This window comes from Schistocerca nitens, chromosome 3 (assembly GCF_023898315.1).
Source record: "Schistocerca nitens isolate TAMUIC-IGC-003100 chromosome 3, iqSchNite1.1, whole genome shotgun sequence".
Classification (NCBI taxonomy): Eukaryota; Metazoa; Arthropoda; class Insecta; order Orthoptera; family Acrididae; genus Schistocerca; species Schistocerca nitens.
Window position 1 is genome coordinate 213,443,688 of NC_064616.1, and position 23,096 is coordinate 213,466,783.

The window sequence follows — 23,096 nt, forward strand, 5'->3', positions numbered from 1 at the left end:
GCAGAAGACTGAAGAGCAGAAAGAACATCAAGTGATGTTTGAAATGAACTTCTTCAGCAAACTAAGGATACGAAACATTCACGCAAAACATCGACACAAGACATGAGTGTGGGATTTGCAGTTACATAACACTGGGTTAGCAAAGAATTTCCAAGTTCGAAACAATCATAATAATCACAATTCAATAGCAAAGTCAATTTTTCTTATGCACATTTCAAATTTTTTCGGCAATTTCATACAATCAAAGATCATTAGCATGCAAGTGTGTCGAAAAGGTTACAAAGTGCAATCTGCAAAACGAGACCACCATTGTGGCAAGGCAACTCATTGATTCCTTATCACAACAATATGCCAGCTGGCTCAGCCTTTTATCAGTACTAGTCCCACAAGGATGCCACTTCAACACATTTAAAGATATTCACGAGAGCAAGTCAAGAACACTGAAGGACTCCAAGATGAAGTGGAAACATCACTGGGTCAAGTATGCAAAGTAGTAGTAGTAGTAGTAGTAGGAGGAGGAGGAGGAGGAGGAGGAAGAGGGAGACAACTGCAAGATTAGGTGAGGGGACAAAGACTAAGCATCTTAAAGATGAATAAATGTATTATTAAAAAATATCTTTGGTATTTTTATTGATCTCATCAACAATAACAGGTACAAATTCTTAGTCAAATTTAAACATCAATCACATTTTTTTCCAAATTACAGATCCTTAATTTATCCCATTTCCTTCTGTTGCAACATACAGTCCGAATACTAGTAAGTAGTGTACTAATGCAGCTGTTGCAAACTGTGAAACCTTATATTGTACCTTTCTCGGTAGCTGTCATTAGTAACATAAGCTTGTGTATTGGTGCTTGAATTGGAGATAGCCGGTTAGAATCATGGTATTGGAAGAAATTTTTGTCACTGTGTATGACCAATGTATGCAAGAAAGTTGCAGAAATGCAATTCCTCATTACTAAAAACATGTGCCACTGTCTTGGATTAACTCTGAAACCTCTCCACAGTATCTCATTCATTATGTAAGAGCACGTGACACTGGATGGTAATCAGTCTGCCAGAAGGTGATGTTAAGCTCGGTGAAATTCAAGAGTATTACAACACCACACCTTACAAAGTCTACACAAACAAGTTCTACTTAAAGACAACACCCAACTTTTGAAAAGCAAAGCTGCCCAACATATGAAAGTAATGACGTCGTTATTGATTCTGGTCACTTAACCTCTTACAGGATTTTCCAGCCAACAATGCCATGCAACACTTACCTACAATTATTTTGAAAAATTCTAAAACTCATTTTGGTGAAATTTAGACCATAAACAATACCAGATAGGTGACTTAAGAAGTACATCTTTTATGTATCTTGCTTGTCAGTTGTAGTATGTACCATGTGATTATTGGCCTAACTTCTAAATTAATATTTTCAATTGATTTGTTAGTCATGAGCCTAATTTTTATTTGACAGCAAGAATAACATGTTGCTGATCTATATTTCTACAATGCACAGATCGAGATAAAAAATAAGAAGGATCTATCTCATTAAAATCCGGCTGGGTGTATAGCTGTGTCATCTCACGACATAGTCTTTGCCCCGAGGAAAGCTGCTACAGTCCAACCAAAACATTGGTTACTACAGTGTTTCAGAATTTTATATGATGATGTGACAGTGCAACCAGAAGGATTTCAATTAGATTGACACTAGCCTAGATATTTATGAAGGAAATCATACTTGTGTGTGCACTTGTCTTGGTTAACACTGCGAAGGGCTGTTCACAAAGATTTAATTGTAGTGCTGGATCCATTAGTTGTACGATAATCTTGAAAGTCTTCACATGGATGGTTTTGAATGCAGTCATTATATTGTAAGAAACACTGCACCAAAATAGCTGCAGACAACATTGGTAGATGGAGTACGGAGCATGCCATCACAGCACGAGGGGCTCGCGTGGGTGGTCAAGCACAAAGGCTGGCAGGGGAAGGTCTCAGCGTGAAGGCCGTAGCTGGCTGACACTGCACTCCGTCAGCAATCCTGGGCATTAACAATACTTGAGGCAGTGGAATTCCTCAGCCAAGTTGCCACCATCATGTACTGGGCTGTGGCAGGTTGCAATAACAAAGAGCACAGCGTATTTGCAGACTGTTTCTCTAGCCCTCCCAGGCATCCATCCAACCACACCCACAACTGGTGTCAACATAACGTTCCAAACAGTCCCAGATATTTTCCATGAGACTAAGATCATATGTTTTGGTGGGCCACTCGAAGTGCGATTGGTTGCCCAAATGTTTGTCAGGCCTAAAATGCGTGTGATCTGCCCTATGAACAAGGCTGTTGTAAACTTAGAAGAAGGGAGTGTGATCTATATTTCTACAATGCACAGATTGAGATAAAAAATAGGAAGGATCTATCTCATTAAAATCCGGCTGGGTGTATAGCTGTGTCATCTCACGACATAGTCTTTGCCCCGAGGAAAGCTGCTACAGTCCAACCAAAACATTGGTTACTACAGTGTTTCAGAATTTTATATGATGATGTGACAGTGCAACCAGAAGGATTTCAATTAGATTGACACTAGCCTAGATATTTATGAAGGAAATCATACTTGTGTGTGCACTTGTCTTGGTTAACACTGCGAAGGGCTGTTCACAAAGATTTAATTGTAGTGCTGGATCCATTAGTTGTACGATAATCTTGAAAGTCTTCACATGGATGGTTTTGAATGCAGTCATTATATTGTAAGAAACACTGCACCAAAATAGCTGCAGATCATGGTCACTCATGTGTCACCAGTAACACCTCAGATGTCATTACAACCAAATGCAACACATTTTGTTTCAATTTTGAATTATACTTGTCGTGCAATGAAAACACAATGTGAGTGCAGACAAAATGTGTATAGTGCTGTTTCCACATGAAACTTTATTGACTTAGTGCCAAGAGTAAGCTCAGGGTAACTACTCGTACATCATTCTAGTTTTTTATGTTAGCCATTGTAATTGTTAAGATGATTAGCTAGTGCACATACAAGCATTTGGCTAAGAACAGCAGGAAAACAAAACAAAATCCAGCCAAGTAAATACACATTCCATTGCAACTGTAGCTATACCCTCTCTCCTCCCTGTTGCACACGTTTTCCAGAGGAGCTCCCTGCAGGAGCAGGTTGTGTAGGCCAGTAATTTCATTTTTTCACAGAAATCGAGTGAAAATGCTACAACATTCCCGCAGAATATTCGTACTAGTGTAGAATTTGTGCCTAGAATGATTCAATTTTCCAGGCCTGAAACTTGGCAATGAATCAAGTTCATTTATAAGAAACCATGATATCCTCGAGAATGGTCTACATTTTGAAATATTTACTAAAGCTGTAGCGGAGCTCGGGTCGAATGATATTTTTTCATTTTCCTTGTCAGAAGCTTCTGATTCAGAGGTTGTGTTACTACTATTACTTCCTCTGTTTGTCCCGAAATGATTTGGCAAATCAGGTGAAATAAAATAAAAATATAACTATCACTATAAACAAAATACTATTTTAAATTTGTGATCTGAATTTAATATAAATTGAAGATCCTGAAAATTCTTATATGCTGAATTCAATTAATTCCTAATCAGATGGTTACAGGAATTGAGAAGAACAGGACAGAATACGTGGAGGGAAAGAAGATAAGTGGAAGCATAAGATGAGCATGGAGATGAAGAGGAACAAAAATAAGAAAGCTAAGAGCTTAACTGAGACGTATTGCTAGCTTAGGCTGAAGGAAATATTGTATGGCCTATTCAAAGGAATCATCCCATATTTATGTTTTAGGAAGCCATAGGATGGTCAGATGGGGATTTGCATCCCACTTCTCCTGATTGTGAATCCAGTGTCTTAATCACTGCATGACACAGTTGAAAGGGATGAGTGGGGAAGGAGACAAAAGTATTTCATAAAGGGCAAATATCCTTTTTTTTTTGTGCCAGAAACGCTCAGCAATATACACTTCAGCCAAAGTGCCTAAAATGTGCATAACTGTTTGCTGAACATAATTCATAGAATGCGAACACACTTTTTTATGCCTATTACATTGAAAATGGTGCTCATCAATATGAACATTTTGTCAAATGCCTGAAAAAGTGCATATTTGCTATCTGAGCTTAATTCCCTTTTTCCCCCTTTTGAATAGTTTACCAATGTTGTTTGCACAGCTAGAATCTACTCATCTACTCTTATCTAGACAATTCATACTACTGTCTTTTTTGTGATTTACTTTACTCTACAATATTTCACATAACTTCCTGACTAAAATACACACACAAAGAATGACCACCTATTCATTTTGGTATTGCATGTAACTAACATATCAATCAAGTTTCTGGCACTATACTCATCCCGTCCATTCTACAGAAGATTCACCCCCCCCCCCCCCCCCCAAGGACTATCCAACTTGAAACTGAGGATCTGTACTATCGCCTCTTAACGTACCATTGGGGGGGTAGGGGGGGGGGTAGGGGGGGGGGGGGGGAAGAAGAAGATTCTTGCAAAGTGTGAATGCAGTAAATCTTCTCCACTGTCTTGTAGCATCAATCCACAATGTGTCCACCGCATTTTGGAAGACATGCCATCTCCTTCCACTTTCTGGCCAGAAGACAGATGAAGAACACATGAGTTACAAAATGTCATGGACAAAATGCAGATAGTGCAGCAAGAAATCTGACAAGATTTTATTGCACTCCATACGATACTCTACACAGTTATTTAGCTAGGTGGTTGTAATGCTATGTATAGCAACTTGCTCATTACAGTCAATGATACAGGGTAATTCAATATCCTCATGCAGTAGCCAGATGACTATCATGATCCATAAATTTGAAACCTATTAATTAGCAACAATTTTGCACGATTAAATGGAAAAATTCTCAAATGTTTTGCACTATTCCATCAATGCCTGACCAATATCTCCCAGTGCTGTTGGGGACCAACTACGGATCAGTACAGCAGCTACGAAATAGATTGAATTTTCACTAAGCAGTTGAGTGTCCACTGATTTGAAACTTCCTGTCAGAGTGAAACTATGTGCCAGACCGGGACTTGCATCTGAGACCTTTACCTTTCTGGATAAGTGCTCTACCAACTGATATCCAGGAATGACTCATGACCCGTGATATCCTTTGGCCACTACCTCATATCCTACCTTTCAAACTTCACATAAGTTTTCCTTCACATCTTGGAGGAATAGTACTCCTGGAAGGAAGGATATTGTGGAAACAATTTAGCCACAGGAAGTTACAAATCAGTGCACATTCCACTGTGGACTGAAAATTTATATGTGAAACAGTCCCCCAGACTGTGGCTCCAGCATGTCTCTGCAATAGCCTTTCTTCCAGGAATACTAAGCCTGCAAGGCACGTAGGAGAATTTCTGTGAAGTTTGCAAAGTAGGAGATGAGGCAGAAAGGCAAAGGTCCAAGGTTCAAGTCCCGGACCTGCACAGTTTTAATCTGCTAGGAAATCTCAACTACAGAACATTTACCATGTTTTCTGAATTTCTATTGATATAGTCAAGGAATTTCAGTGACACTCACACATTATTTTTTACCCTCACTAAATGGAACCTAATAAGGTTCTCTGCACTTGATTTTCATCTGAACCTATAAAAATATCTTGCACTCTGTCCTGATGGCAGGCAACTTCTTAATCTGACCTGAGGTGTTTTGAATAGATACCTCAGCAGTGTGACAAATCCCATTCGCAGTGCAAATAAACTTACCATCATCATTCTGCCTATCAATGTTACAATCGTAAGAAGTGTATCTGCTGGTTTAAACTGTCTCTCCTGCCAGAACAAATTCCAGTAATCTGAAGAGCAGACCAGAAGCCGTCTATTCAGGCACAGTTTCGTGTGTCCTTGTATTTAAAAAGAGGTTTAGAGTGTTTAGCCAGCATCGATTCTTTTCATATTTATGACATTTACCTGCGATTTAAATTCAGTGTTATATTGAGAAACAGTTATAATACACTATCCCACATACAATATGTGATCAAAAGTATCTGGACACCCCCAAAAACAAACATTTTCAAATTAGGTGCGTTGTGCTGCCACCTACTGCCAGGTACTCCAAATCAGTAGTCATTAGACATCGTGAGAGAGCACAATAGGATGCTCCGCGGAACTCATGGACTTCGAACATGGTCTGGTGATTCGGTGTCACTTGTGTCATACGTCTGAAGGTGAGATTTCCACACTCCTAAACATCTCTAGGTCCACTGCTTCCAACGTGATAGTGAAGTGGAAACATGAAGGAACAAGTATAGCACAAAAGCGTACAGGCCGACCTCGTCTGTTGACTGACAGACCGCCGACAGTTGAAGCATAATGTGTAACAGGGAGACACCTATCCAGGTCATCACACAGGAATTCCAAACAGCATTGGGATCCACTGCAAGTACTATGACACTTAGGCAGGACGTGAAAAAACTTGGATTTCATGGTTGAGCAGCTGTTCATAAGCCATAATCACACTGCCAAATGCCAAACGGCGCCCTCTTGGTGTACGGAGTGTAAACATTGGACGATTGAACATTGGAAAACCATTGCGTGGAGTGACGAATCACGGCACACAATGTGGTGATCCAATGGCATGGTGTGGGTATGGCAAAAGCCTGGTGAATGTGTATAGTGCCAACAGTAAAATTCGGAGGCGGTGGTGTTACGGTGAGGTTGTGTTTTTATGGAGGGGGCTTACATCGTTTGTTGTTTTGTGTGGCACTATCACAGCACAGGCCTATATTGATGTTTTAAGCTATTTCTTCTTTCTTGAAGGGCAATTCCGGGATGGCAATTGCATCTGTCAACACGATCAAGCACCTGTTCATAATCCACGGCTTGTGGCAGAGTGGTTACACGACAATAACATTCCTGTAATGGACTGGCCTGCACAAATTCCTGACCTGAATCCTATAGAACACCTTTGGGATGTTTTGGAATGCCAACTTCATGCCAGGCCTCACCGGCCAACATTGATACCTCTCCTCAGTGCAGCACTCCGTGATGAATGGGCTGCCATCCCCCACGAAACATTCCAGCACCTGACTGAATGTATGCCTGTGAGAGTGGAAGCTGTCACCAAGGCTAAGGGTGGGCCAACACCATATTGAATCTCAGCATTACTGATGGAGGATGCCACGAACTCTTAAGTCATTTTCAGCCAGGTGTCCAGATACTTTTGATCACATAGTGTAGCTATAATGACAGTTTTATGGGATACCACAAATTACTTACACACGAGTACAAAATTGTTTCAGCAGATGCAAATTCTGGCAAATGTTTAAAATAACTGGGATTCTGTCATCAGGGAGGCAATGGAAATCAGAACGTGAGTTAACAATTTATATGGTACAGGGTATTCATTAAGAATGCATTAACGTGAGGACTTGATAGAGATAATAAAGAAAGCATTTGAATTGTGATGCAGTAGACACCATAACATCATTGGTGCCATTACAATCTTTGATCACATGGGACACCCCTAAAGCTTTCATAGATAAATTCCTGCCATCTCTCTGACAGCTGCGTTTCCTAACAAAGATAATGGAGACAACTGCTGGAAGCTTGAGATTTTATCCTAATTTGATGTGATAAATTAATTGAGTACTTTTTATTCAATAAATCCATTACAAAATACTCGATGATTAGAAAGAATCCATGACAGTCATTAGCATGGAAGAAGTACGATACAGGATAACTGTCAAAGGACTTAGTCTCTGACTTTATTTCACTTTCTTCCTTAATCCGAAGAGATGTTAAGGAGGGTTTAAAGCAACAGTGCATTTTCTCCTTTCACCTTTATCCTGAATTTGAAGGGATGATAAGCAATAAATGACAGGTGCATTTTCCCCATATTGACCTTCTGAGGCAGTATGGTGAGCTCTGGGAAATGCATACTTACGTGTAGGATACCATTTTCCAAGACTGTCTCTAAAGCATAAATTTCCATGTAAAATTTGGTGCTGCTGTCAACTGTGTCTGACTATAGTAAAGGATATAGCTTAGTCATAAGCCATTTTATAGAAAAAAAAAAGTACTGCGACACTAGGGAAAAGTTTTCTTTATTCTGTACATGGTGTACAACCTGCAGCTAATTTTCTTAATTATACTTTCTTCATAGTGCATTGTAATGTGTCCGATTCTTACATGCAAAGGCTGCAATATGAAACTTCTGACACTCTAAACACTCCAAAACGTTTAGCTGTAGGTCTCACACTGAAACTTTTTTTTGTAATAAGATATGATGTATGCACTGATGAGGACATGTTCCCTCCACTGACAGGAACTTTTCATTCTCATTTGTTGTCGAGAAGTTTGATGTCAATTTATATTCAGAACAGATATTTTATATGATTTTACTATTTTATATTCAACAACTAGAAAACATGTTGCATAACTCCTTTAGTTTGTATGAGGAATCATCTCCTCATAGGGGACAGTCACTATCAAGACATGAGATTTCATCTAGTGTACCTTTTACAAACAAATTATCAATCTTAACACTGATAAACAAGAAATAATTATTTTGTCAATGATAAAATAATAACAATAATAATCTAGTTCACTTGGTACATGCAAAATGATGTTTTCTATATGTGAACAATCTCTAAACTCTGTTTAATCAAAGAGTATACAATTCATTATGAAGCAGAATCAACTTTGCCAGTGGCAATGGAGCACACAAAAAATGCTGCGAGTAAAACAGTGTAATGACATTACAGTGCAAACAGCAGATTTCATATGTACTTTCATCTACATCTACATTTATACTCCGCAAGCCATCCAACAGTGTGTGGTGGAGGGCACTTTACGTGCCACTGTCATTACCTCCCTTTTCTGTTCCAGTCGCGTATGGTTCGCGGGAAGAACGATTGCCGGAAAGCCTCCGTGTGCGCTCGAATCTCTCTAATTTTACATTCGTGATCTCCTCGGGAGGTATAAGTAGGGGGAAGCAATATATTCGATACCTCATCCAGAAACACACCCTCTCGAAACCTGGCGAGCAAGCTACACCGCAATGCAGAGCGCCTCTCTTGCAGAGTCTGCCACTTGAGTTTGCTAAACATCTCTGTAACGCTATCACGGTTACCAAATAACCCTGTGACGAAATGCGCCGCTCTTCTTTGGATCTTCTCTATCTCCTCCGTCAACCCGACCTGGTACGGATCCCACACTGATGAGCAATACTCAAGTATAGGTCGAACGAGTGTTTTGTAAGCCACCTCCTTTGTTGATGGACTACATTTTCTAAGGACTCTCCCAATGAATCTCAAACTGGTACCCGCCTTACCAACAATTAATTTTATATTATCATTCCACTTCAAATCGTTCTGCACGCATACTCCCAGATATTTTACAGAAGTAACTGCTACCAGTGTTCGTTCTTCTATCATATAATCATACAATAAAGGACCCTTCTTTCTATGTATTCGCAATACATTACATTTATCTATGTTAAGGGTCAGTTGCCACTCCCTGCACTAAGTGCCTATCCGCAGCAGATCTTCCTGCATTTCGCTACAATTTTCTAAGGCTGCAACTTCTCTGTATACTACAGCATCATCCGTGAAAAGCTGCGTGGAACTTCCGACACTATCTACTAGGTCATTTATATATATTGTGAAAAGCAATGGTCCCGTAACACTCCCCTGTGGCACGCCAGAGGTTACTTTAACGTCTGTAGACGTCTCTCCATTGATAACAACATGCTGTGTTCTGTTTGCTAAAAACTCTTCAATCCAGTCACACAGCTGGTCTGATATTCCGTAGGCTCTTACTTTGTTTATCAGGCGACAGTGCGGAACTGTATTGAATGCCTTCCGGAAGTCAAGAAAAATAGCATCTACCTGGGAGCCTGTATCTAATATTTTCTGGGTATCATGAACAAATAAAGCGAGTTGGGTCTCACACGATCGCTGTTACCGGAATCCATGTTGATTCCTACAGAATACATTCTGGGTTTCCAAAAACGACATGATACTCGATCAAAAAACATGTTCTAAAATTCTACAACAGACCGACGTCAGAGATATAGGTCTATAGTTTTGCGCATCTGCTCGATGACCCTTCTTGAAGACTGGGACTACCTGTGCCCTTTTCCAATCATTTGGAACCTTCCGTTCCTCTAGAGACACGGCTGTTAGAAGGGGGGCAAGTTCTTTCGCGTACTCTGTGTAGAATCGAATTGGTATCCCGTCAGGTCCAGTGGACTTTCCTCTGTTGAGTGATTCCAGTTGCTTTTCTATTCCTTGGACACTTATTTCGATGTCATCCATTATTTCGTTTGTGCGAGGATTTAGAGAAGGAACTGCAGTGCGGTCTTCCTCTGTGAAACAGCTTTGGAAAAAGGTTTTTAGTATTTCAGCTTTACGCGTGTCATCCTCTGTTTCAATGCCATCATCATCCCGGAGTGTCTGGATATGCTGTTTCGAGCCACTTACTGATTTAACGTAAGACCAGAACTTCCTAGGATTCTCTGTCAAGTCGGTACATAGAATTTTACTTTCGAATTCACTGAACGCTTCACGCATAGCCCTCCTTATGCTAACTTTGACATCGTTTAGCTTCTGTTTGCCTGAGAGGTTTTGGCTGCGTTTAAACTTGGTGTGAAGCTCTCTTTGCTTTCGCAGTAGTTTCCTAACTTTGTTGTTGTACCACGGTGGGTTTTTCCCGTCCCTCACAGTTTTACTCGGAACGTAGCTGTCCAAAACGCATTTTACGATTGCCTTGAACTTTTTCCATAAACTCTCAACATTTTCAGTGTCTGAACAGAAATTTTCATTTTGATCTGTTAGGTAGTCCGAAATCTGCATTCTATTACTCTTGCTAAACAGATAAACCTCCCTCCCTTTTTTTATATTCCTATTAACTTCCATATTCAGGGATGCTGCAACGGCCTTATGATCACTGATTCCCTGTTCTGCACTTACAGAGTCCAAAAGTTCGGGTCTGTTTGTTATCAGTAGGTTCAAGATGTTATCTCCACGAGTCGGTTCTCTGTTTAATTGCTCAAGGTAATTTTCGGATAGTGCACTCAGTATAATGTCACTCGATGCTCTGTCCCTACCACCCATCCTAAACATCTGAGTGTCCCAGTCTATATCTGGTAAACTGAAATCTCCACCTAAGACTATAACATGCTGAGAAAATTTATGTGAAATGTATTCCAAATTTTCTCTCAGTTGTTCTGCCACTAATGCTGCTGAGTCGGGAGGTCGGTAAAAGGAGCCAATTATTAACCTAGCTCGATTGTTGAGTGTAACCACCACCCATAATAATTCACAGGAACTATCCATTTCTACTTCACTACAGGATAAACTACTACTAACAGCGACAAACACGCCACCACCAGTTGCATGCAATCTATCCTTTCTAAACACCATCTGTGCCTTTGTAAAAATTTCGGCAGAATTTATCTCTGGCTTCAGCCAGCTTTCTGTACCTATAACGATTTCAGCTTTGGTGCTTTCTATCAGTGCTTGAAGTTCCGGTACTTTACCAATGCAGCTTCGACAGTTTAAAATTACAATACCGACTGCTGCTTGGTCCCCGCATGTTCTGACTTTGCCCCGCAACCTTTGAAGCTGCTGCCCTTTCTGTACTTGCCCGAGACCATCTAACCTAAAAAAACGCCCAGTCCACGCCACACAACCCCTGCTACCCATGTAGCCGCTTGCTGAGTGTAGTGGACTCCTGACCTATCCAACGGAACCCGAAACCCCACCACCCTATGGCGCAAGTCGAGGAATCTGCAGCCCACTCGGTTGCAGAACCGTCTCAGCCTCTGATTCAGACCCTCCACTCGGCTCTGTACCAAAGGTCCGCAGTCAGTCCTGTCGACGATGCTGCAGATGGTGAGCTCTGCTTTCATCCCACTAGCAAGACTGGCAATCTTCACCAAATCAGATAGCTGCCGGAAGCCAGAGAGGATTTCCTACGATCCATAGCGACACACGTCATTGGTGCCGACATGAGTGACCACCTGGAGATGGGTGCGCCCTGTACCCTTCATGGCATCCGGAAGGACCCTTTCCACATCTGGAATGACTCCCCCCGGTATGCACACGGAGTGCACATTGGTTTTGTTCCCCTCTCTTGCTGCCATATCCCTAAGGGACCCCATTACGTGCCTGACGTTGGAGCTCCCAACTACCAGTAAGCCTACCCTCTGTGACCGTCCGGATCTTGCAGACTGAGGGGCAACCTCTGGAACAGGACAAGCAGCCATGCCCGGCTAAAGATCAGTATCAGCCTGAGACAGAGCCTGAAACTGGTTCGTCAGACAAACTGGAGAGGCCTTCCGTTCAGCCCTCCGGAATGTCTTTCGCCCCCTGGCACACCTCGAGACGACCTCCCACTCTACAATGGGTGAGGGGTCAACCTCAATGTGGGCAGTATCCACGGCAGGGACGAGCTGGTTGTCCCCGACAAACCCCCATCCGGACCCCCACAGCCTCAAGCTGTGTGACCGAAGCCAACACTGCCTGAAGCTGGGAGCGAAGGGATGCCAACTCAGCCTGCATCCGAACACAGCAGTTGCAGTCCCTATCCATGCTAAAAACTGTTGTGCAAAGAACGTCTGAATTAATCTACAGAGAGCACAAACAAATCGACACAAAATTTAAATGGTTATTAAAATACAAGATTGCCTAGTAAATGCAGTAATGCTGATACTTGCGCACTGCTGACATACTGCTCGGCAGCAGAAGGAGACTACGCGATTTTACACTATTCAGGTACTAAAACGCGATGCTACAACTCTGAAATACTATAATACGCCAGAAATTTATGAATTAAACAATGCAAGTACCAAAAACACGCAAAGAAACTAAGAATTAAACTATGTACGAATAAGTGAGCTTGGAGTATACGACTTTCTGCTGGCAGCTGCTTATCCAACGGCGGCAGGGAGCACACTTTACTTCCTCTTTCACAGCCTCTTTATCTCCATGTGCTCTCTAAAATTGTCAAATTAACTAACCTTGTATATTTTCCCCCTAATAATTTCTGATGGTATGTTTTGCCAGCACAATTATACACAAAGCATATACTGTGGAAAAATATGCAGTAGAGATAAAACCATATTTGTACCCTCCAGAGATCTTAGAGGGAAAATTTTCTCTTAACTTTGATACTGGCTCACCCTAAGTTGTGTGTTTACTTTTTTCTGAAGCCTGTCATTTTAACAATAGATCACGCCTGAAAACCAGAGTATACAGATGTGAAACAAATTTCCAATTCATTTCCATGCGATCTCACATTTTGTGAACAGCAGAGTTAATTAAAAGCAATGACTTCCAGCTAACTTCTCAAGAAAATGGTTGTCAACTGCTTATTTCACTGATTAAAAAATCGCTTATTCTTACATCCCACTTTTGATGCAATTGGTTCTGAAAGGCAGTAAGAATTGTCTGTACCATACACACTCCTACAGCGTAGGCCATACCAAAATTTGAGGGCTCTGTCACAAATAATGCTGTGCCTAATTTTGAAATGAAGCAGCTCTCAAAATTACATCATGTCTCCTTCAGCAACTGAATCACACAAAGTTATTCTACACCAGCCAATATGTAGTTTCCTTTGTCAACACACACTTTGCAGTACTTTACAAAATTGGTTGAGTATGGCCATTTAGTAATGAAATCCGATCTAGAGTTATGATTTTTTAATGTTAAACTCCATTGAAGAACAGCTGTGTAAATTGCCTGAGTGTTGCCACTGAAGCACCATAACGTAGTATCTGAAGCACTGGCTTTATCAAGCTTTGCATTTTCCACAATATAATAAATTATTGTGCACATGACCCACGAAGGAGCAGCAAACATACTGAAGCAAGTAAAACAGTGAACATAAACCACAAAAACATCACAAGTTTTCCTCTTGAGACTAATGCCACATTATTACACCTGGGAGGTAGGTACAATACTACTGATATCCCATTACTGTGGCTACAGATTTTGATTTGGTTTTAGGAAGTCTAACAATATCCTAAAATTATAGATTCAAAGAGCATAACAAATTTACTTGGTATCAGGAATCGGGTACCTTAGGGAATACAGAAACCAAAAGACAAAGCATTAATTTAAAGAAAGTTAAAATTTATTTGTCATCACTGAAACTTATGAACAGTAAGCAAAATACGAAAGAAATGAAAAAAAAAGAAAACAGCATAAAAGTTTGTTTATTCCTACTTTCCGACAAACATTCTACAGTTCACTATCTCCAAAGTGAAAAGGTGTTTCTGCCAATATATTTCAGTAACAACACGCAAATGAAAACTAGACATAATGTGCATTCATGTCATCAACTGATCAGTTGAATTCTGGTTCATGGCATCACACACAGCTTATCATCATAACAATGAAAACTGCATACAACTGTAACACATGAGAATTACAGAGCTATGAGACGGTGAAAAAGCTATACACCAATAAAGATCTTCTTTACGCACTTTTTTTACGAAACTTTGTACTCGCGTTGGTACATTCGTAACTCGACTTTAAAATGTTGAAAATCTGCTATAGAAAATATCATAGTTTATAATTATTTCCTTCTACATTCGCCACAAAGTATCGTTTAAGTATTTCACACAATCAAATCTCCACGGTCTGGTGCTTAACGTGAGTCACTACTAATGTGAAGTTCTTAGGTTCTATTCCCAAAAGCTGCCTACGATTACAGTGTGTTGAAAAAAATCTGAAACTGTGATTACTCTCTCCGTCGCGACACAAAACGAGAGTTTGTTTAACGCAGAAAATCATCGAAACTATCAAACAAACCGGTGAGGTGACATCAAATACAAAGGGGCATAGTGCGTATCACATCATTTACTGCTATTATAATTACTCGCGCACTTTCTTACGCTAACACAAACACGCATTACTGTAAATCGCTATTTCTCCAGGAAACTGTTTACTTTCATACATTTCACTTCATTGCGTAGTTGGTTGATAACTGAACTATTCGTTGTTGCTTGCCGGGTTGTGGACTCCACAAACAATCTCTCTGTGCCTGTCTTCTTCCCTTACAAATATAAATTCGAGGATACAGCTAATGTCCACTCGAATGTAACTAAACAACGCCTGGAAACTACAAAAAAAGAAATAACAGGGCATATCATCTGCCAATTAATGTTACTTTGTCGCTTGTGATATGCATGCAAACAAATCATTTCTCATGTCACTTGTTTACTTCCCTGACATACGATATGTAAACATGATTTCTAATAACAAGACAAAGAAAAATACGCTTTCAAATACACACAAATGAACACCAAAACTTCCTAATTCTTTTATCAAAACTGTACGACGAGGAAACAGAGATTCCTAAACCATCTACTGTGATTTAACGATCAGGCCATAACATACAAACACGCCTGTGCAAAAAAACCAAAGCAGCTCTAACAGCATAGAACATTCCGTACATACACCTAAATACAGAACTAACCCTACATCAACAAGTTATGTCTCTAAACCCATATTCAGACATGAATGACATCATGTATGTCACGATATATACACACTTACATTTTGTTTACGGTATTTGATTCTTCACTCATTGCTTCCCTCCACTTCATGCAACATCAAAGCAGTTTTAACCATCCAAAGATCTTCAAGATTTTGTAGGAACACCGTGTGATAGATCTCAATAAGTCGCATACTTTTCAAGATTTCCATCTCCTAACTATAATATGACTTTCCATCGATGGAAACCTTTATATTTGAAAAGCATTCGATCCTTTTATTCTGATCTTTTTATTTAACAGTGGAGTCCAACCACGCTTTCACATAGCTTGTGACTATGAATAAGATCATCACCTATCTCTTTTCATTTTTCCGGTTATTTCCGTGCCTTTTCTCCCATAAAGAGATCTGCTGGTAATACTTCACTCGGAGTGGAATGGTTTTGGATGTAGGATTGGAGAGTATTACATTTGCAAATAATATGGTATGAGTCTGCAAACAACACCACTGACATGGATATGAAATGACGAGTGCAATAGCTTCATAAGTAAAATTAAAAATTACGATGGAAAGTGCATAATGTGCGAAAAAGTCAGTACTTATTGTGATAATACTTGTCTGACGTGCTATATTATTAAAAAAGTTGACAAAAGAAGAAGCGCGAACACTGAAAAATACGAAGATGAACTTATGTGTGCAGCATCAACGACCAACACGGAACATTTGCAAGAAAATGGAACGTCTTCCCACTGCGATTGTGAAAAACGCGCCAACAAAGGAATAATGTGTCGAAAATGTTAAACAGTTTACCAGTATAAATGTGCAAACGTAAGTTCAAAACGAAAGACTTGGTACTGTTTGAATTGCTGCAAAGACAATAAAGACGATATTATAGCGTTTCTGTTAGATGAAATTCGTGGGTTAAAACTAAAAAATGATGAACTTAAACAACAGTGCGTGTCTCCATTCTACAGTGATGTGGCAACAGAAAATTTGACTAGTAAAAATACAGGCGACAGGACCAATAAACATAATCGAAAATGCATGAACACTGTGAGAAGTTGTGTTGAGTGCACGGAATGTGGAAACATTTTTCATTTTCGATGTGGAAAAGTAGATTCCTCGCTAAAGGGACAGGAGATAATCATAGAAAACTGGAACTGTGACGATTGTAGGTAGAAAACCATTCAGCCTAAAATATGTAACATACCCGATTATAATGGACCTGAAGATAATGAAGTCCACAAAATCACATCTGAAGCCAAACACACGAGGCAGAAAAACATGGACTGTGGCACAAAAAGCGCAGATGTATTTAAATCATCGAAAAAGAAACAGCAAAAACTCTTGCAGCAACACAGATTTGATGGTGCCTGTTTTGAAATTGAATAAAACAAACAATGTATCAAATGCAACAGATAAAGAACAAGATTGAGCACAGAGTCAAGAAATACGAAGAGAAAAGGAATCTACTCTGATGGTTCTTGAAGAGGGATGGCTACAAAAGCGAAGACCCTGACAACCCAAAAAAACATTAAAATTGAAGGCATAGTGAAACATGGGGCAAGATTCAACCAGATCCTCACCAATACTGGAGATTGCAGAAATTTGTCATGGAGTGACTTTGCAGTTCGTATAGGTGGTTCCCATTATGTATAGCATAAAAAACAGCTGCAGCAACAACAGCTCATAAGACTACACTGGGCAGGTTAACACACACAAATGTTATATTATTTAAAATACCTCATCGTTACGATTTAATTCAAGCATCATGTGTAAACAGAGAAATAACCAAAGCTAACAAATATTTTGAAACAATTTGCAAACAGTTAAAAATGTAATGCTTTTAGATATTAAGGAATATATCAGTTGTAGCCATGAACCCCCTGGCAATTGTAACTCCTCGAGAACTTGTCATACAAGACATGGTCAAGGCCTAAGTCGAATAGGAAACACACTGCTGGCCCAAAAAATACTTAGCATGGTAAAAGAAAAATTATCTTGTATCAGCAATTTGGAACATATGTCTCAAAACTCAGAACCAGTTCAGGGAAACGTATATGGCTGACCAAGCCTGAAATGTGTCAGACTTGGTCAAAACCTGAAGGGGACACTAAAGTGAGCTGTGCACCAAATCTAGGTGGCTTGAATTTACTGTATCAGAATGTACAAGGACTAGGCAACAAAATTTGTGAGCTGGAAGTAATTTTAAATTATAACCTTAAGGAGGTTTCTGTGCTGTGTATCAGTGAGCACTGCCTTCGGGACACTCAGATCTGTGCAGCAAATATTCCAGACTTTGATTTAGTAAGTAGCTTTTGCAGTAAACTTATAAATGTGGAGGTGTATGCATCTATGTTGGAAGTAATGTTAAAGATTTTGAATGTTGTATTTGCAAACTTACAGACTGTCAAACTATCATTGCTTGCATCTATAGTTCCCCATCAGGTGACTTTACCCAGTTCTTATATTATATAGATGATCTTTTAAATTAATTGAGAGGTAGGTCAAAATGCACAATAGTTCTTGGTGACTTTAACATTAATTTTAACAAAAATAATAAGAACAAGGTACAATTATTAAATCTGTTTAACACATACAACATGCAACCTACAGTGCAGGAAAATACAAGATATGGGGATGGGTCTGAAACAACACTTGATCAGATATTTACCAACAAACAATACTTTGAGTACAGTGTTGAAGTAACAGATACAGGCTTTTCTGACCATATGGCTTTAAAAATAATGATAAGGAATGATAACAATAAGAAATACACAGTCACTGAAAAGTATGTACAAAGAAGACTTATTAATGCAAACAACATAAGGGTATTTAATAGTATGCTAAAAAGGGTGCAATGGGGCATAGAACAAACTGATGACGCAGACAAAAAGTATGACAGTTTTCTCACCGATTATAAATATTGCTATGATGTAGCATTCCCATTAAAAAGAATTAAAGTCAGTGAGAAGACAAACACACGGGTAACACAAGGGATCAATTAATCAGCAACCACCCTTAGAAACCTAAGCAAACATTCTAAAATAAATACAACAATAAAACCGTACTATAGGAAATATAGAAGGGTCTATAGGAATGTTTTACAGGCAGCAAAAGAGCTAAGCAATGATTCATACATTAATAATGGAAACAATAAATCAAAATCGATTTGGAAGGTTATAAACAATAGCATAGGAAAATGTAAAACCAAGACCCATAATTTCAAAGTTAAAAGTGAGGGTAAATTGATAGAAGATGCTCAACAGGTAGCCAAGTTATTCAATGAACATAACGTGAACATAGCACTGAACCTAATTAAAAGTCTGTGCAATTTAAACAACAAAAACATAAAAGCGCCAACTTACGAAATGACAATGTTTCTGTACCTAGTAACAGAATGTGAAGTTACAAATGGTATTAATAAACTAAAAAACAAAATGTCTTGTGGTATTGAAAGAATTCCAGACAAGGTAATCAAACACAGTTCTACCAGTATAGATACTCACCCAACTGACATTATTAATATTTCTTTCAGGACAGGTGTGTTCCTATCAAAACTAAAACTCTCCATAATAAATCCACTTCACAAAAAGGATAGTACAGCTCACATAAATAATTATAGGCCAGTGTCATTATTGTCAGGTTTCTCTAAAGTAATTGAAAGAGTAATGTATGAAAGGCTACCTGACTTCCTGAATAAAAATAAAATACTGACGAATGCTCAAAATGGGTTTAGAAAGAACAGATCCACAGTAACGGCAGATTTCCAATTCATGAATATGGTTCTAAATGCCTTGGACAAGAACGAATTAAGCTGTGGAATATTCTTAGATTTATCTAAAGCATTTGATTTAATCAACCATGACTTGTTGCTTATGAAACTAGAATGTTATGGGGTCTGTGGACTTGCCTTCAAATGTTTCAAGTCTTATCTCTCTGATAGACAACAGAAAGTACAAATATGTCATGAAGGCAAAGAATATCTTTCAGATTTCAAAAACAAAAACTAGCTATGGAGTGCCCCAGGGTTCCATGTTAGGCCCTCTCTTGTTCTTGGTGTGTATAAACGATTTGCCAAACCATCTGACAGTTGCAGAAACGGTGATGTGATGTTCACTGATGACACTAGTATTTTTATAAAAGGATACACTGAGGATGATCTACAGCAGAGTGTCTCTAGCACAATAAGTGAGACAGGAAAATGGTTTAGTGATAGTGCTTTGATCATAAATAAGGATAAAACAGTATTGTTGAATTTCAGTAATATTAAAAGTAAAGCTAGAAGAAGAGTAAAAGCTGAGTTAGGGAACTGTGTTATTGCACAAGCTCCACACACAAAATTCCTCGGTATATGAGTGGATGAACACTTGAGATGGGAAAAGCATGTAGAAGTTCTGAGTAAAAAATTAAGTAAATCCCTGCTATGTGCTAAGAATGCTTCAGCAATGCTGCAACACTGAATCATTGCTGTGTGCCTATTATGCTTACATGAACAGTTTGCTTAGATATGGTGTGATCTTCTAGGGAAATACAGGTACGGCAAAACAAGCTTTCAAACTTCAAAAAAGGGCTATTACAATAATGAAAGGGGTCCTCTGCAGAGTGTCATGCAGGGAAACATTTAAAGAATTTAAAATAATGACTCTTCCTAGTTTATACATCTATGTATGTGTATGCTTTCTGAAAACTCACCAGGAATTTTCAACGTTAAATAATCAGGTTCATAACCATGAAACAAGGAACACGGATGATTTTCACAGGGACACCCACAAAGGAGCACTCTACCAAAAAAGTGTAAACTACCAGCACAAAATACTTTTTAGTGCATCGCCTTCTACAATAAAGAAAATTGAAGCATTTCATAAATTCAAGGTAGATGCTAAACAATTTTTACTAACACATAGTTTTTATAAAATTGAAGAATATCTGAATATGGAAAAGTAATATTATTTATATATACTGATATAAAATATCTGTATTTATTATCCAAGTTTTTGAAACAAATTAAAGATAAGAAACTATATTGTAATTGACTACATCCTTAAATGTATATTGTTAATGGATGAATAAAGAGATTGATAGATTGATTGATATAAATAAACTAAGTACGGTACAAGATAGTGACGTAATCAACATGTCTCATTATTCAAAAACAAATAGAGTTTGAAGTGATTTCGTACTTTGAATGCCAGCCTTGTAAACCTTGTACAACTAAGTTACAAATGTCTCACACTAAGACCATTGCATAACAAGAGTGTCGCATTCTTAGGAACACTGTTTCCAACTAGCTGCTACCACTTAGCGCTCAAAGTGAACCTAAATGTAGCCGGAAAAACGAAATCTTTAAATTAGGAAGAGTTAAAAAAGGTGTTAGAATATTTTATAATAATAATGCTTATCAACAATCACTCAGCTAGTCGTAGTCAGAAAACATACCTATTTCATCATCTTTTCCTTCTGTCGCACCAGCGAGGTCTTCAGCCCCATCGGATTAGGGAAGGATGATGAAGGAAGTTGGCCGTGTCCTTTCGCAGAAACCACCCTGAGATTTGCCTGAAGCGATTTAGGGAAATCACAGAAAACATAAATCAGGATGGCCGGACGAGGGTTTCAACCGTCGCCCTCCCGAATGCGAGTCCAATGATCTGTGCCACCTCAGTTGGTCTGTCGCAGCCATAGAAGGCTGGTTACTTTTGAAGATGCATTGACCAGTATAACCAATTATTTTCACCAATTATCCTGGGAGCTCTCAATCATAGCAACTTCTGTTCGCTTTTTTAACCCATTATCCTACAGCCAACACTTCACCTAAAGTGTCAATCGCCATTAGATTCCGCAAAATGGTTTTCACTGTGTTCATAGCACTGAACGTCCTTCCCACTTTTGCATTCTTTGTTGTTGTGGTCTTCAGTACAGAGACTGGTTTGATACAGATCTCCATGCTGCTCTATCCTGTGCAAGCTTCTTCATCTCAGAGTAACTACTGCAACCTACATCCTTTTGAATCTGTTTAGTGTATTCATGCTCTCCCTCTACAGTTTTTACTCTCTGCACTTCCCTCCAATACTAAATTGATGATCCCTTGATGCCTCAGAAAGTGTCCTACCAACTGATCCCTTCTTCTAGCCAAGTTGTGCCACAAATTCCTCTTCTCCCCAATTCTACTCAGTACCTCCTCATTAGTTACATGATCTACCCTTCTAATCTTAAGCATTCTTCTGTATCACCACATTTCAAAAGCTTCTATTCTCTTCTTGTCTATTTATCGTCCATCTTTCGCTTCCATACAGCGCTACAATCCATACAAATACTTTCCGATAAATCTATACTCGATGTTGGCAAATTTTTCTCCTTCAGAAACGCTTTCCTTGCCATTGCCAGTCTACGTTTTATATTGTCTCTACTTCGACTATCATCAGTCACTTTACTCCCCAAATAGCAAAACTCATCTACTACTTTAAGTGTCTCATTTCCTAATCCAATTCCCTCAGTATCACCTGAATTAATTCGACTACATTCCATTGTCCCCGTTTTGCTTTTGTTGATGTTCATCTTATATCCTCCTTTCAAGACACTGTCCATTCCGTTCAACTGCTCCTCCAGGTCCTTTGCTGTCTCTGACAGAATTGCAATGTCGTCGGCAGAAGGCAAAGTTTTTGTTTCTCCCCGTGGATTTTAATTCCTACTCCAAATTTTTCTTTTGTTTCCTTTACTGCTTGCTCAATATACAGGTTGAATAACATCAGAGATAAGCTACAATTCTGTCTCACTACCTTCTCAACCACTGCTTCCCTCTCATGCCCTTCGACTCTTATAACTGCCATCTGGTTTCTGTACAAATTGTAAATAGCCTTTAGCTCCCTGTATTTGACTCCTGCCACCTTCAGAATTTGAAATAAAGTATTCCACTCAAAACTGTCAAAAGCTTTCTCTAAGTCTACAAATGCTGGAAACATAGGTTTGTCTTTCCTTAATCTATGCCAGCCGTTGTGGTCGAGCTGTTGGCGCTTCAGTCTGAAACCGTGCGACTGCTACTGTTCCAGCTTCGAATCCTGCCTCAGGCATGGATCTGTGTGATGTCCTTAGATTAGTTAGGTTTAAGCAGTTCTAATTTCTGTGGGACTGATGACCTCAGATGTTAAGTTCCACAGTGCTCAGAGCCATTTGAACCTTAATCTATCTTCTAAGATATGTCATAAGGTCAGTATTGCCTCACGTGTTCCAACATTTCTACTGAATCCAAACTGATCTTCCCCGAGGTCGGCTTCTACCAGTTTTTCCATTCGTCTGTAAAGAATTCGTGTTACTGTTTTGAATCCATAACTTATTTGCCTGATAGTTCGGTAATTTTCACACCTGTCAACACGTAATATCTTTGGGATTGGAATTATTATATTCTTCTTGAAGTTGGAGGTTATTTCGCTTGTCTCATACATCTTGCTCAGCAGATGGTAGAGTTTTGTCGGGGCTGACCCTCCCAAGGCTATCAGTAGTTCTAATGTAATTTTGTCTACTCCCAGGGCCTTGTTTCGACTTAGGTCTTTCAGTGATATGTCAAACTCTTCACACAGTATCATATCACCCATTTCATCTTCATCTACGTCCTCT

General features: G+C 39.2%; 1 protein-coding gene across 1 annotated transcript in view; it reads right to left on the reverse strand.

Annotated features, from left to right (window-relative positions):
* Window positions 1-15,675, reverse strand: part of LOC126248167 (RNA-binding protein with serine-rich domain 1-like) — a 103,484-nt gene extending 87,809 nt beyond the window's left edge. Inside the window, exon 1 of the mRNA XM_049948925.1 lies at window positions 15,549-15,675. Coding sequence (XP_049804882.1) covers window positions 15,549-15,598 — 50 coding nt within the window. The 5' untranslated portion in view covers window positions 15,599-15,675. The remainder of the gene's footprint in view (window positions 1-15,548) is intronic.
* Window positions 15,676-23,096: the final 7,421 nt, after the last annotated feature.